The sequence below is a fragment of the Mandrillus leucophaeus genome, unplaced genomic scaffold, assembly GCF_000951045.1.
Source record: "Mandrillus leucophaeus isolate KB7577 unplaced genomic scaffold, Mleu.le_1.0 Scaffold1866, whole genome shotgun sequence".
NCBI lineage: Eukaryota > Metazoa > Chordata > Mammalia > Primates > Cercopithecidae > Mandrillus > Mandrillus leucophaeus.
This window is the reverse complement of record NW_012101883.1, coordinates 42,219-58,184: the sequence shown is the minus strand read 5'-3', so window position 1 is coordinate 58,184 and position 15,966 is coordinate 42,219. Positions and strand designations below refer to the sequence as shown.

The 15,966-nt window shown below is 37.4% G+C and overlaps 1 protein-coding gene across 1 annotated transcript; it reads left to right on the top strand.

Annotated features, from left to right (window-relative positions):
• Positions 1-2,583: 2,583 nt before the first annotated feature.
• Positions 2,584-15,813, top strand: LOC105538196 (transmembrane protein 117). Its single transcript, XM_011977991.1, has 2 exons — positions 2,584-2,739; positions 14,082-15,813. Exons 1-2 carry the CDS (start codon positions 2,631-2,633, stop codon positions 14,726-14,728), a joined length of 756 nt encoding a protein of 251 aa, XP_011833381.1. The 5' UTR covers positions 2,584-2,630; the 3' UTR covers positions 14,729-15,813.
• Positions 15,814-15,966: the final 153 nt, after the last annotated feature.

Below are 15,966 nucleotides of genomic sequence, written 5' to 3'. Positions count from 1 at the left end.
CGCACCACCACACCTGGCTAATTTTTGTATTTTTAGTAGAGATGGGGTTTCACCATGTTAGCCAGGATGGTCTCAAACTCCCTATCTCAGGTAATCTGCCCACCTGTCCCACCCAAAGTGCTGTGATTACAGGGGTGAGCGAACACGCCTGGCCAGGATGTCCATTTTCTATTAAATGAGCCCCATGTGTCCTGCGAAATGTTAACAATTATCATTATTACTTTTCTGCTCCAAGTTAAATTAGGCCAGAGTTTACACTCACTCAAGAATGATGAGTCTGAAGAGATATGTAGAGTAGGAATTGAAATGTAAAAATCAGAATAGTAGAGAGAGAGAATGGAGGGTAAGCCTTTAGGAGATTAAGTAAAAGAGTTTGGAAAAACAAAATCGTGATTATAAAAAGTAAAACAGAAAGGATGAATATGAAAGACTTTATAAATGAGTCATTATCTATTTTATTTATCTTCTTTTAAAAAATTCTTACATGGCACCAGCTGCTTCTCTCACACTTCACACCCCCAGGTCCAAACTACTTTCTCTGAGCCCTTTCTTTAAAAAAAGAAAAAAAGTAAAGTAATCTTCCAGATAAAAACTAAGACTTGTTCCTCCCCCTCTTTCCTTTACTCTCCATTTCCATAACTTATCTTTCTCTGTGAAAGTACAGGTGGGAAATAATCAAGGAAGTGTGTGTGTGTGTGTGTGTGTGTGTGTGTGTGTGTGTGTGTGAGAGAGAGAGAGAGAGAGAGCGAGAGAGAGAGAGAGAGAGATTTTGATCATAGTCTACAAGAAATCTCTAGAGACTGCTTTCAAACTAAAACCAATTTCATACCCAATAGAAAACTTTAGCTTCATTGAAGGAAACGCTAAATGGGAGCATTCAAAAGTGTTTTTCTAGAAAGAAACCAGTTCTGAATACACTTGCCCAATTACTACCAAGAAATCTTCTCTTCCTTAAACCCAGAAATAAAAAGAGAAGTGCTGTATTGATAATGCTTTGTGTCATTTATCCAGGGCAAGTGAAAGATACTCTGGTTATCAGTGATTTTCTTTGTCAAGCATAATTTTTCATGAGTTATACTTTAGCAAAATACTAAATTCAATGTCAATTATTATTATTTTTGCAAATGTCTTCCAAGCAACATAGAAAGAACAAAGGTGGCATTAGTGGGAGAAAAAAGGCAAATGCACATTAACCTAATATTTTAGATCAAAATGTGCCAAATTAATTCAGCTTTAGTGTGTTGGGTTTTATGAACTTCCCAAATTACATGTCTATTTGCTGCTGATGTCTGAAAGACAAGTGGAGGTGAGACCAACAAGAGATTTACACGTACACTGATAGAAAGGGATAATGTTGCATCATTCCGTTTTTCTTCTTGTATATTTATTTCTTATTAGCAGCTTGAAATGATCCATAGATCAGGAAACTGGTAGACACTGCAGACTTTTCTGGTTACTGCCACTCACATATTATCTTTTCTTCAAGGCCCATTCACTCTTAACCAGAATTCCCAACAGAGAGGAGAGTGGAATAGACATGGAAACCTCTAAAAAGTTTAGGCACTATATTACTAGCACATCCCTCTCAGCTGCAAATATAAAAGTCTCGAATAGACTTAATTTCTTTATATTGATGTAATGGATTAAAATCTCAAATTAATATTTTGTTTCTGAATTTTTCATATTCATTCTTTAAAGAATATTAACTAAATATAGGACTGATTATTTGGTGATTATTTAGGTGTTACAAGTGAAAATGTGTATACTAGTGTCTATGGATCTATCTCAAATGTTTCTTCAAATTTTGTGTATTCTTTCTTCATATGCTAGTTGTGAACTTTAATTTGGTGCCTCTATCTGAAAACCAAGAGGAGGTCAGACACCTAAAAATATCCTCATTTGCATCTGTTTCCCTTCCTTCAGAGAAGGAGTGTTGGCCCACCCAGTTTTGCCTTGACAACAAGGAAATAACTAGTGACAATTTGGTAATTAAAATTCATTGTTGATCTCTCATGCTACCATGTCAGGTCTTCCATTGTTTGGCTTAAACTGATGCTGAATTGCAAGAGAGCAGGACAGGTGCCTGTCATTTTTACATTCTGGATGGTTGCCAGCAGATGTGATCAGTAAAAGTCACTTGATGTGAATCAAAGAACTTGGTTAAGTGAATCAGATCTTCTTTACTTTGTCTTCTTACAGAAAACATGCTATAAGGTTCATATTTTTTAAAAGTCATGAAACAAGAAATAAAAAATTTATCCCATATTTATTAAATACAGATCACTTCCTTCCTAAAAACATTTAAGTTCAGTTCTCCAGAATGAAAGAGATAAACATGTGTAGATGCAAATCAATTCTGTATTGGCTTCTTATTACCACATTAAAAAGAAAATCTGAAGATATAAGTTATGACTTAATTTTGATTTTGAATGTGTACTGCTACCTAATGTACATAAAATAACCATCACAGAATGAAACTGATATATCTAACAGCTAGCTGCATTTAAATGATTTTAAAATAAGTGCTTATAAAAAGTCAATTTTTGATGTTTTGCTGCTTAGGAATGAAACAAATCACAAATATGTTTTTATTTGATTTTCTCTGACAGGACTGGGAATTCCCCCATTTCATGGGAGACGTTGATGTAAATCTCCCTGGTTTGCACACCCCTCACATGCAGTTCAAGATTCCTTTCTTCCAGAAGATCTTCAAGGAGGAATATCGTATTCACATAACAGGTGTGTTGTATCTTCGAACACAATTTGATTATCTTCGTACATTAGTCAGGGTAATGCGAGTTGCTGTAAAAAGCAAGCCATAATATTTGAGAGGCATAAATACAATTTTATTTCTCATTCACTTAACAGTGCAAGGTGGTTTTCAGATCAACAGGGGGCTCCGTACTATCATTCTGGGACCTAGGTTACTGGTGGCTTGGACAGTTTCAGTGTTAGCATCCAGCAGGCAGATGGAAATAAAGAGAATGGGGAAAGTGATTAAGAAGGCTTGTCTGTTCTTTAACCTCTTGGGCTTGGAAAAGAAATGTGTCACCTTTCCTCGTGTTCCATTGATGATATCTGGTGCATAGCCCTAGTTAGAGTCAGGGAGAGCAAGGAAATATAGTCCTTAGTTGAGCAGCCACTTCTGGTGTCAGATCTAGTATTCTAGTGTAGGATTATCAAAGAGGGAAGAAAAATCTTTGGTGTGGAGAGCCATTTCTGCCATACTCCGTATACCACTCTACCTGACCTGGTTCATTGGATGGGTTTATTTTTCGCCACGTAGGACTCAGTGTCTATTTTCAATGTTATATTCTTTATGCTCTTGTTCTTTATTTGTTGCTGAAATTAAAACAATGGTATCCTAGAGCCCCAATCAGAACATATGCTTTTAGGGAGTTAGGCCACTTCTCATTTGATTTCTCTAAAACCTACTTCTGTGGCAAAGCTCGGGTTCGTCTTAAGTGATTCTCTTGTGGATCTTCAGATTATTTTATTTTCAGATATTTTCTGCTTTTGAAATGGCTAAAATATGATTTATTATAATATCCTTTCATGACATATCAGTCATTCTCATCTAAGAAGGGCTTCCCGGAGCTACGTTTTATATCTCTCTCTCTTTATGACAAGAAGCAGACAGCTGAATGATCACCGATAAAGGATGGCATTAGTTCAAAGCTGTTCAGATGCAGGTAATGAATGTGTGTCTGTTTTAAGGACAATGGCCTAGGATCCCACACCTGGTATAATAAAATCTGCTGAAGAAATCTGTGCTTACACTACCGTCTGTGCTGCTGAATAAAAATAGTCTGAGCCCAGAAAACATTAACATCTGAGTACTGCAAAAAACCTTTGCTTCCCAGTTAGGAGGCTGTTTTTTGCTTTGAGCATGAGGCGACCTTCCTAAATTGGAGAATGAGCTCATGAATAGGGAAGATGCAGCAGGTTTCTTTTCCTATTCAAAATGAATGAGGCCCATCTATTAAATTCACTGGGTAAATCAATCAATTTGAGTTCAGGTCACATAGTGTGGTTTCAGAGTCCCCACTTAATCTCTGCAGCATGCTACCCTCTTGGACTTCTAAAACAGCTATCACACACATGGCATCATCATATCCCTTTGGGTGGGCTTTTGCGTAGACCATCTGTTCTTGCTACCAGCTCTTGTCCCAGGCCATCATTACACTAATATTGTCTCTGACTCTCAGAATGCCTTGTCAAAAATATCCTCCTTAAGTACAGAACTTCATGTTTAAAAAGGAAAAAAAGAAAAAAAAAAAAAAAAAAAAAGGAGAACCTATTGGTAAGAAAAAAATTGAGCTGCTAAAAATATTTAGTTTTGGGTTATTTTGTATAACTTTATCATTTACATTGTCATTTATAGACGGTACAGATTTCAGATTTGTGGTGTCCAGAGTTTACACAATATGGAATACTCTGTTTAAGAAGATGAATATAAAATTACATCTCAAAATTATATTCAGTGCCTCGGAAGGGGGCCATGCATGCAGAGTCCCTAAAGCTTCAGTGTTATTAACTTTGAGGTAAAGCCTACTGTGCATTTAGATAGAAGCAGATACATGACTTCCATTTGAACTAAAACCCTTTTCCCACCAAGAATTATTTTCTGAAAACCTAAAAGGATGAAAGGCTAAATTTTTGTAGCAGACTGCACATTAATCTGGTTTGCCCGAAGGTGGGAAAGTATTGTAATTAAGACTTTGGTGCAGTGTTTGCCATATGATGCTGATGGCCTAGTCATCAGGGAACTTTATAAATACTCAGATTGTTGGGTTTCTTTACTGATGTTTTGATCCAGTAGGTCTGGGTGAGGGCCAGAGGATGGGACTTTGGAAAAGCTCCCCCAAGTGATGTTGATAATTGGGGATGTCTCCTTTCTGATTGAGAGACTACAGACGAGATCAGAGCATCTCCCTGAAATGCACCATGCAAACAATTGGGTGCCTGGACTTACCAAAAAGGCTTTTGAGGATCCTGGAGCTTAAATTCAAAATATTAATAAAATAGGGGGCGAACGTGGTGGCTCACACCTATAGTCCTGGCACTTTGGGAGGCCAAGGCAGGAGGATCACTTGAACCCATGAGTTTGAGACCAGCCTGGGCAACATAGGGAAACCTCAGCTCTTAAAAAAAATAAAAAATAAATTAAAAAAAAATTAGAAAGAAAGAAAGAAAGAGAAGGAGGGAGGGAGGGAGGAAGTTAGCTTGGTATGATGGCACACTCCTGTGGTCTTAGCCACTTGGGAGGCTGAGGTGGGAGGATTGCTTGAGCCCGGGTCAAGGCTGCAGTCAGCCATGATGGCACCACTGCACTCTAGCCTGGGCAAGAGAGCTAGATCCTGTCTCAAAAAATAAACTAAAATAGGGTAGGTGAGGACTGTGGAGTGAAGGGCTCCACCATAAACAAATTAAATCCAATTTGTGGTAAACCTGGTTTGTTCACATGCATTCACATAGCCATGATAAAAATACTAGGAAAATGGCACAGGTTTGGAATTTGAAGCAGTCTGAGCTTTTCTCTCTCATTTTCGTTCTGTTTCTTTTACTCTTTCTGCTTTGTTAATTGGCTGAAGAGGTTGCTGAGGCCACCCCAGAATGGCATCTAGTCTTCTGTGAAGGGGTTTTTGCGTTACCTGACTACATTTGTAAGACAATTGTTTCTGTGGAAACCTAGGTAAAATTTCCAAAATACTGTGCTACATGCTGCATTTCAATATTCTCAATAGTTAGTAGCCTACAAATTTCCATGTGAACTACAAATTCTAGCTTGTTGATCAGCTCCTCCAAGTCCTGGTACTTTTTTTATGGAGACTTCAGTGCTTTCCTTGATAACTAAATATAGTATCACCACTGGGATTAGTAAGCATAAAACCCTCTAGATCCATCAGGGGATCACAAACATTAATGTGTATTAGAATCACCTGGAGAGCTTATTTAAAAGACATCTGCATTAGCCACACCTCCAGAATCTGATGCCTCAGGTATGCGGCAGACTTGGAATCCACCCTTCTGTCAAGCATGGCAAGTGATACGTCTGCTGGCTGGCAGAGAACTGCTCTTTGAGACACACTGCTACTGAGAGACATTTTCTATAGTTAGAATTCCTCTTATCTCAGCTTTAATTTGTTTTCATATGCAACTGTTAAAATCAAAAGCCAAGGGGTAGAATGCAAATTCAATAGCAGTGGGATGACCAGGGAGAAAGGCACATGGTAGAGTCCTCCTAGGAGCTGAAATTTTAGAGCTGGGTCCAGCAGAGGAGACTATGATTGCGGAAAGGTGCTGGTCTGAGTGACCACAAAGGAAGCTGGAGCCAGGGATGGGAAGGGAACCTGTAGAACCCCAAATGGCTCCCTCTGTTGCTTTATCTGCTTTACTCATTCTGCACTAGAAGAGCCTGGACAAGGACCATGAAGGGTCTCTGGAGTCAAAAGTTGACTCCACCTTGGCCCCAATCTACCATGTCCCTATGATCTGGAAAAGACATCCAGCATACACGGAAGCAATGGAGCAAAGAGGTTGGATACATGGGCTCTAGCTTTGCTACTTACTGGTGATGTGGTCCTCGTCGAGTTCCTTAACCCTTCAGAGACTCAGTTTCTCATCTATTTAATGGGCACAGTAATAATACTTATCCCTTAGGATTGTTGTGAGAATTAAAATAATATATGTAAGGCACTTACGACACTGCTTGCCATGTAGTAAGCTTTCAATAAGCTTTCACTGTTTTTTACTTAAAGCTCTTTCTTTCATCTGGCCAGAGATTGTCTTTTTTATTTAATTCAGAAATGCTGGGTAGCTTGAGAGGGTGCCCTCTTGCCACCTATCCACTCTTCTGAGTTCTCTACTATTATCTGCTGTCCTGAGTCCTTAAAAAGGAGAAAGCTAAGAATACAAAATTCTCTCTCCCAAGGAAATACTCTGTATGTAGAGGGTTATCTGACACTGATGAGTTCCCATTGACATTTTAAAAGCATTTAGGATTTGAGTATTTTTTTAATCCTGATTCCAAGCTAGTTTTATTTATGCATGTCAGAAATAACTTGAATTGTTGCATCTGTTTAGCTCATCTGGATCCCCCTTGACAGATGGCTTGCTGCAGTATGTATGAGCTTTCATTTTATAAGCTGGGCCACAGCTGATAAAAATAAATCATTTCTATCCAAGGGTGTTTTAAAATATATTTTTTCTTAGAATTTTGACTTCAGTAACAAAGGGAATAAATGGTCAGCGGTTAAGTAACACTGGTACTTTTAGCCCAAGTTCATTGTTCTCCTCCTAAAAGTAAATGCTAAAAGCAACTGTATAATGATCTTCTCTGCCCTCTTCCCCTTTACCTATAAGGTAAGTGCATAGATGGATTGAAAATGCGATGTACTAAATCTCTGGAGGTGAGAGAGGAATGGCCTCTCAATTCACTCTCGGAAGCTCCTCTGAGTCCTATTAATGCCAATCCCAGTGGAAGCTCTGCCATCTGTCATGGCAGCCAGACAAAGGAAGTGTCCCATTGGTGGCCATCATCTGAGTAAATTAGGAGGGGGTTGGGCAAAAGGCCAGAAGGAAGGCCTGTGCAGCCTTGAGAAAAGAATTCACACTGTTGGCACGATGATGCCCACGGGAACCCTTTCGGCAAAAATGGAACATGTAGAAGTAAACAAACCTATGTAGTGTCTGTTCTATTTCAGTTTCCTGTGTTGTGTGAGGGTACAGGTGTTTTACAATGGTAAGAATGTGAAAAATAATGAATAAAAATGAAAGATTTTATTTTCATAGGTGCATGATTTCTAGCAAATGAGTTCCCAGAAAGTGGTTTTTTAAAAGAACTCTCCTGTATGAATCAGGCCATGAGAAGGCTGGGGAGGGGAAGGCCAGTGATTCCTCCAGCAGAATGTTCTGTCTGGCAAAATTAGCAAGGGACTTGTTATAAGGAAATGCGATGCATCCTGTATACAAAGAAAGTCCCCGAAGATCATGAATTTATCCAAAGTACACAAAGACCTCTTGCTCCTCTCTCAGTTGTGAATTTTTCCAAACCTCTCCTCAAGCAATTTTCATTTTCAGCTCTAAGAGTTAACTATGTTTACTTCTATATAAAGCAGCAATTCCTTTTATTTGTCCAAAACTCATCTTCTTCAGGGCCATCATTTTGCCCATGACCTGTCAGTTCTTGCTGGCCCTGAGTGTCTGCCCTGCCCACCCTGAGGCATCCTGTCTTCATTTGTACATACATGAGCACCTTTGTAATAAAACTTACATGCCCTTTAGGAATTGTCTTCAGAGCCAGAGGAAAGATTTGAAATATATAATTATTCATAATCCTTGAAATGTGAACATTTTGCTTTTCCCAGTTTTTCAGATTATATCCAGTTTTAGCTATATCATGGAATCCATTAGATAATTATGACAAGTGCATTTTATTTGAAATGCTAAAACTTTGTGTATTTTTCTGGGGACATTGTCTCATAGTTTACAAGTTGGCTAACAGATATTTTTCTGAGTTAATATGTGTCAAAAACTAGTTGGTATCTGGAGAACACAGAAATGAACATGACACAGTTCCCAATCTCAAGAAAGTCATAGTCTAATGGTCATCTCATTCAGTATAACCACTTGTCTTCTTCTTTCTCTATTTATGATCACATGTTCCTACCTGTACTCTTCACATTGGATTGCTTCCTAAGGAATAGCCTCCCACTTAGGAAGTAACAAAGACAAGAGAGGCACTTTGAGAAGCTGTATCAGTTTGTTTTTAAGTCTTAAGAAGGTATTTTGATAACTCAAATAATTATGACTATTTCATAAATTAATAAGTAAATATTTTCAGTTTGCTACATGGCCTCCTCATAACCCAAGTACTTAACATGGTTTCTAGATATCCCTAAATTGCCTAGGGAGAGACATGAAGAGATGCTAACTCATGAGCCCTGGTTTTACTGCTCACATCTAGAATGAGGGGAGATTGAATATGGATGGCCAAGAAAACTGGTACAGCAAATTGCGTATTTCTTTTACTTATCAAAAATTCATCTTCTTCAAGGCCCTGCTTTTGTGCTGTCCCATGATGGTTGCTGAATGACTTTGTGGAGCATAATTGCACATCCATACACCTGCACTGGGTGTCAAAGTCTAGCCAAGTCACCGCACCCATGTGGTAGAGAAGGGCCTGCAGCACAGCTCAACCACAATGCTAACTGGCACTCTGCAGAGTAAAAGATTAAAAATATTATATTTGCATATTTCAATCATGAAAAGTTCATCCTGTGGTGGAATTATCAGTACCTTATAGTCTTTTTCCTTAGTTGAAAAAATAACACTTTCCCTCAAATTGTTGTCATTTGCTATTTAAGCGAGGTTGATATTTAATGAAGAATCCTTTTAAAATGACCTATCCTCGGATTCTGTAAACTCCCACAAAGTAAAAAGATAAAATTTTCATTATAATATCATCTCTGACAAGCAGTAAGATTCATTAAAAGCCCCAAAACCAAAAAAGAGGTAATCCCACCAGCACCATGCAGTGATTTCTCATTAGAGGAGATAGTGAAGTATTGCAACAAGGAGATTAATAGAAAGAATGTATGGATTCTTACCCTACCTCCTTGCTGATTTACATCATGCTATGTAGTTGAAACAACAGGGGAAAATGCAAAAGCTCTCATATGATTAATGCTGAAATACAAACCCTCTGGTTACTGTCGATTATATATTCACAACAACACACTTGGGAAAATGGCTATAGAAGCACTTTCTATTGTGTTCTTTTTTGTCTTAAATCCTTTCTATATGAGTCATTTCAGGGACTCAAATTTATTTTTTATGGTAAACACTGTTTCTCAGAATATACAATTTTTTTTCAGAAAACCTTTCTCCTTCTAAAATTGTATATTCCATCTTCTTTGCTCTAATGTTGAGATTTCCTGGCCCAGCACAAAACACTAAGATTTAGGCAATGTTTATTTCACAGACTCATCAAAGAGACTTTTAGGGCTGGGAAGAAATCTTAAGGATTATCTAGCTCAACTCCCTCACCTTATAGACAAGAACACAGGGGTTGGGTTGCCCTGCCTGACTTTACCTTCTGCTTTGCCGCATCTGATAGAGCAAACTGAATTTCTTAAGGAGGAAGAAGCATTACCAAGGTAACGACACAGTGTGTGGAAAAAATGGAAGGATGGATGACAGAGAAAGATGAACATCCTTCCTCTGTAAACAGATAAATGAACTAGAGGTCATATCAGGTGGGCAGAAACAAACAAACAAAAATAATAAGAAGGGCCGTTTTTTTCTACCATTTTAGCAGCTTCAAGTTTCAGCTGAGTGAGGGAAGGATGCTGCTGCATCCGCAGGAGGGAGAAGAAGGGAAATGTGATATGAATAGGCAGCCTGGCTCACTGCATCCCTTCCCCTCTGCACTTCCCCACCCCAACATGGCCTCTCTTCTGTGGCAGAGAGGTAGGGACACGATCCCCTGTTTTTTAGCCTCAAAATTCATAGATATAAAAGGTCTTTCCTCAGGGCCAATACTACTGTAGACAAACTACTAATTGCTAAGGATTTTTAACATGTTAAATATGCTGATTCACAAAGCATATTTACATAGAGCCACACACTGGGTCCTCTTGGATAACTGGTTCCATGTCATCTTCCTATTGTTGGTATTTAGTAATGTATACTCTTTTATCCCAACAGAAAAATTAGATAATATCATCAATTTTAGGATATATCTTTGTTACAATCCTTACATGTCCTTCTCTCTATTCCATCACCAAGATCCTATACTGTGTGGAATAAAGAAGTAGGGAAAATAAATTGGAGAAATAATACCACCCTACATTTTTGGCAAACAATATATTTCAGAGAGTGTTCCAGTACAACATCTCACTTTATCCTCACAAATAATCCTTTGAGGTAGTTACACTGGTATTATTCTCCATTTCACAGAATAAAAAATTGGATTCTATACACGACCAATAAGTAGACAGATTTGTTGGAGGAGGGCAGAATTATGGAACTGGAAGGCATCTAGTTCAGTTTTCTCAATTTGAAAATAGAATAACCGTGGTCTAGAGGGGTTAAACAGGTGACCCAAGGTCATATGCTTTAAGTTTAGTGTTGGGATGAGATGGCCATCTGCTGATTTCTAGCCTGCAGCTTTGTCGCCATGGTGCTCCCTTTTACAAACCAGTAAAGATATGTTGGAGTAGATGATGATATCCACTAACTGATGTTAGGCCACACAGTTTTAATTTGCTCCTTCTCCATCCCATCTAAATGTTCAGACATCAGGACACTTGAGAAATAATAAAAAGTGATCCTTGGGTGTGCAAGTTTAGTGATCAAACTGATCCAGCACTATTCACTTGGTAGAAAAATAATTGAATAGTACTGGAAAAAGTTCTTTGGGAGAAAGAAACGTCTGGGAGTCAAGAAAGTAGTGGGAGCCAGGTATGGTGACTTGGGCTTGTAGTTCTAGCTACTTGGGAGGCTGAGGCAGGAGGACTGCTTTTGTCTAGGAGTTCAAGGCTGCAGTGAGCTGTAATTGCACCACTGTGTTCCAGCTTTGCAACAGAGTGAGACACTGTCTCAAAAGGAAAATAAAAATTTAAAAAGGAGATGGTGATCAGTCATACAAGCACAAGGACCTCTTCCCCCACCATGTGGTCTGGCTTTGTAACACGTACAGTTTATAGCAAGAGAATAAATATAAAGCTCCTACAACAGAGGAGAACCCAAAGCCCCTCCTTCAACTTGCTTTCTGTCATGGCATCTACAGATCAGTGTCTCTTTAATACTGGATAAGAATCTCTGAACTTTTTCATTTCTCTTGTTTCTCATCCCTTTCCAGCCTTTTTCTACAATAATCTCCATTCTTTTTGTTTGCTGTCCCCTCAGCCTCTTTCATGTCATCTCATCTTTTCATATATACTGTTCTATCTGCAACATACTGAAAGCGTAAACTAAAATAAACACAAAATTTTCCAAACTGTTTTCTGTCCTGCTTGTTCTTCAAGGACCACATGAATTGTTCCTTCCTCAAAATCTTCCCTGCAGAAAGTATCCTTCAGTTTTTTTTTCCATTTCCTCAATATCTACAGCATTTATGGTTTGTATCACTCATTTGGCACCTCTCAGATGTAGCCTCTTATTATTCATCTGTTGATCTCTGTCCTGTTCCCCTAACAAGATGATGAATTCCTTTCTGAAAGGCAGAAACATTTGTCTTCAGCATCTACCAATGTGTTCTACACAGAGTCTGTTATGGTTGATCCTTAGTATGAACCTGGTTTAGTTTTGAAGATCTCATGAGTGGTTTGAACTTAACAACACCAGATGCTATAAATATTTCATTATATCTGAAACAACATTCCCAGTGTTCAGAATTACTTTCCAGTTGGGTATGCCCAAAAAAATCATTCAGGCAAGAGTTTTCATTTCAAATATTATAAGCTCTATATAGCTGAACAATGTCAGGACAAGCAGATTTACTATTTCCCTTCATATAGTTTAGGTAAGTTCTCTTCGTAGAGGAGCAAGTTACACCTTCTCATGCAAATAAAAAAATTATCATGGTTTAGGCAAGGCTTTCGTGACAATAATTACAATAATTACTGGGCCCCTATTATGTACCAGGCACTGTCCTTAGTGTCTGGTAAACCCCTATTATGTACCAGACATTGTCCTTAGCATCTAGTAATCGCATGAAATTCTTTAATAAATACTATTTATTAAACTTTAATAAATACTATTATTTTCTACATGTAAAGAAACTGGGCTTTAGAGAATTTAACAACTGACTCCAGATCACACAGCTAGCAATTTTGGAGCCAGGATTAAAAGTATTTAGTCTTACCTATAATAGGAGCTTTAATAAAATATGTAATTATGATGATAAAATACTTTCCTAAACTCCTCACAGTTATGTCTTTTATATTTTTATGTAGCTGGATATTTTGTTAGACTGTATATTGCCAAATAATCATATGAAGCAGTAACAATAATGTTAAATAATGTTACTTCAAATACAAAAGAAAAAAATTTGGCATAATACATAAAATTATTTTAGCTAAAGCTTCTGGAACCTGGTACATACGTCCCCTAACTTGCTACAACAAACCTATAAGGCAGGTATTACTGTATTATTATAATATACATGATGCTGTAAAACTTGCAATAATCTATAATGAAAAAATTAGAATAGAATCTAGTATCACTCGAAAGTTTTTCACTTTTTGTCCATTTGTAGAAATTATAATAAAAATTATAATGGACTCTAGTATACCCGAAAAGTTTTTTCCACATTCTTTCCATTTGCAAATGTAAAAATTTCATTTGATAATATATCATTAAATATTGTATTTATATAAGATTTTTAAATACTGAAAAAAGAAACATTAGTTGCAATCTCTTCAAATATATCTTTTCAAGCAGTTCATAAAGTATGGTTACATTTATGTCTGATAAATGCATTCTGTTCAATGAGAATTTGATGCAATTATTTTTAAAGTCTTGAAATAAATGCTCAAGGATTATTGATCTGAATCACATCAACTAATGGTTTAATCAACAGGTCACCTACAAACAGCAATATGAATTCATTTGATATACTGCTGTGCTTGCATTGCAAAATGATTTATTTCTTGCCCAGACATAATTATAAAACTGTAAGAGATGTTCAATCATACATTGAACTTTTCTAAGTATTTCATTAGACTTTGTTTTTTCACATTAATTGAAATGTTCTAGAGGATAACCTACATGGAACCAAATTTGAGTATAGCTGTGGTGCCTATAAAACAGGGAGACTTGATCTTGTTAGTATAAGTACCATAAATTACTGGCTCAGGGACCTACAGTTGTGTTTTCGTATGCCCAGAATCCATTTAGTAAATTCCCTTTGCCAATTCACTTAATGGCAGCACAGCACTCTCAAAAAATTAATTGTTAACCAGTCTAAAACATTAACAATTTATGCTATATACCATTATCCTCATTTTATTGAAGAAAACCCTATTGCAATGTTATGGCCCTTTGATTAATGCAGTATTTCTTTTTTAATGCAGGCAAATGGTTTAACTATGGAATTATCTTCCTCGTCTTGATTTTGGATCTTAATATGTGGAAGAACCAAATATTTTATAAACCTCATGAATATGGGCAATATATCGGCCCAGGGCAGAAGATATATACAGTGAAAGACTCAGAAAGTTTAAAAGATTTGAACAGAACCAAGCTATCCTGGGAATGGAGGTCCAATCACACTAACCCTCAGACTAATAAAACATATGTTGAGGGAGACATGTTCTTACACAGCAGGTTCATAGGAGCCAGTCTTGATGTCAAATGTCTGGCCTTTGTTCCAAGCCTGATAGCCTTTGTGTGGTTTGGATTCTTTATTTGGTTCTTTGGACGATTTTTGAAAAATGAGCCACGCATGGAGAATCAAGACAAAACTTACACTCGCATGAAAAGAAAATCTCCATCAGAACATAGCAAAGACATGGGAATCACTCGAGAAAACACCCAGGCTTTAGTAGAAGACCCCTTGAATGACCCTTCTTTGGTTTGCATCAGGTCTGACTTCAATGAGATCGTCTACAAGTCTTCCCACCTAACCTCGGAAAACTTGAGCTCACAGTTGAACGAATCTACTAGTGCAACAGAAGCTGATCAAGACCCAACGACTTCTAAAAGTACACCTACGAACTAGACTCAGAGATAGACTTGGAGATAGCACAAAAAGCAACCTTGAGTGTAACTTTAAAAATTTAGTCTTTCATTTTGTATATGTAAGGTTTACGTAGTGTTAGGTAAAAATATGAACAATGCCACAACGGTGCTCAACATGCTTTTTCTAGGATTCATTGTTTTCTATTTGTATTATAATACACGTGCCTACTGTATACTTAACAGTCCTCTAGAGATTGCTTTTCACAATTGCACAAGCTATTACTGACTTTACAGCATAGTAGAAGATTAGCTGATGACCCATGTATCTGATGTTCAACCATAGTGGTGCCTTGAGACATTAAACTGTTTTTAACTGTACCAGAAATGAAGTGTGGAACAGTTACCTAACCTATTTCACATGGGCGTTTTGTATACAACTATTTTGATCTACACTTGATGTCTGAGCAGTAAACAGAAATAGCTAAATGTGACTCAGGAAGTATCTCTTGGTTTCTTATTCAGCAGCAGAGTTGGTGACTTTGACAACTGGACTGCAGAGAAACATGTTGATCACCTTTTAATTTTTATTGGCTGTCTGCCAAATATAAATACAGATGCAAAATTCAGTAATGGGAGATCTATAACCCAACATGGGTCACTACTCGTGAAATGTGACTTTCTCCCACCAGTAATTGCAATTAGGTGATAATACCTAATTATGTTTCCTAATTAAAGATAAATTGCTACTTGATTAAAAATCCTGCCCTTCACCTTTGGGAGCAAAGGTTAAGAGACACAGTTGGGTGAACTCTCAAATTTATTGGCATTTACACAAAGCCCCAACCAAGGAACTGAAGTTTTCATCATGTGAGAACAGCACAGCCCACCATTTACAATATTCGTATATCTTTCTGCAAATATGACTCTGGATAGTGAAAATTGAAAAACATATGCCAACCCCGAGCAAGGGAACTCCTCAAAAAATCATGCAGCGGAACCTTGTCAGGTAGAGAAGCCGTGCATGAAAGAATTTGTTTAATGTCTTGTTTTGCGTGTGTGGTTTTTGTTTTTGTTTTTTAAGAACTAAATATTGCACATTAATAAATAAGAATTATACAGCAGTAATTATGTGATGTAGTTTTTTGTTTAATTGTACCTTGGCTTAAGAAAAGTCGATTTACATGGGGCTTTTAAAGCTTGATGCCAGGCAAGTTAAGAAAAGGCACACTCTGCCAACTTGCATTCAATTTTGTTCCATAAATTGTGGTTACGTTTCTT

Coding starts and splice junctions, on each gene's coding strand:
- LOC105538196 (XM_011977991.1), top strand. CDS start 2,631: ATGGGAGACGTTGATGTAAATCTCCCTGGTTTGCACACCCCTCACATG. Junction 2,740..14,081: donor ATATCGTATTCACATAACAG/GTGTGTTGTATC, acceptor TTTTTAATGCAG/GCAAATGGTTTAACTATGGA.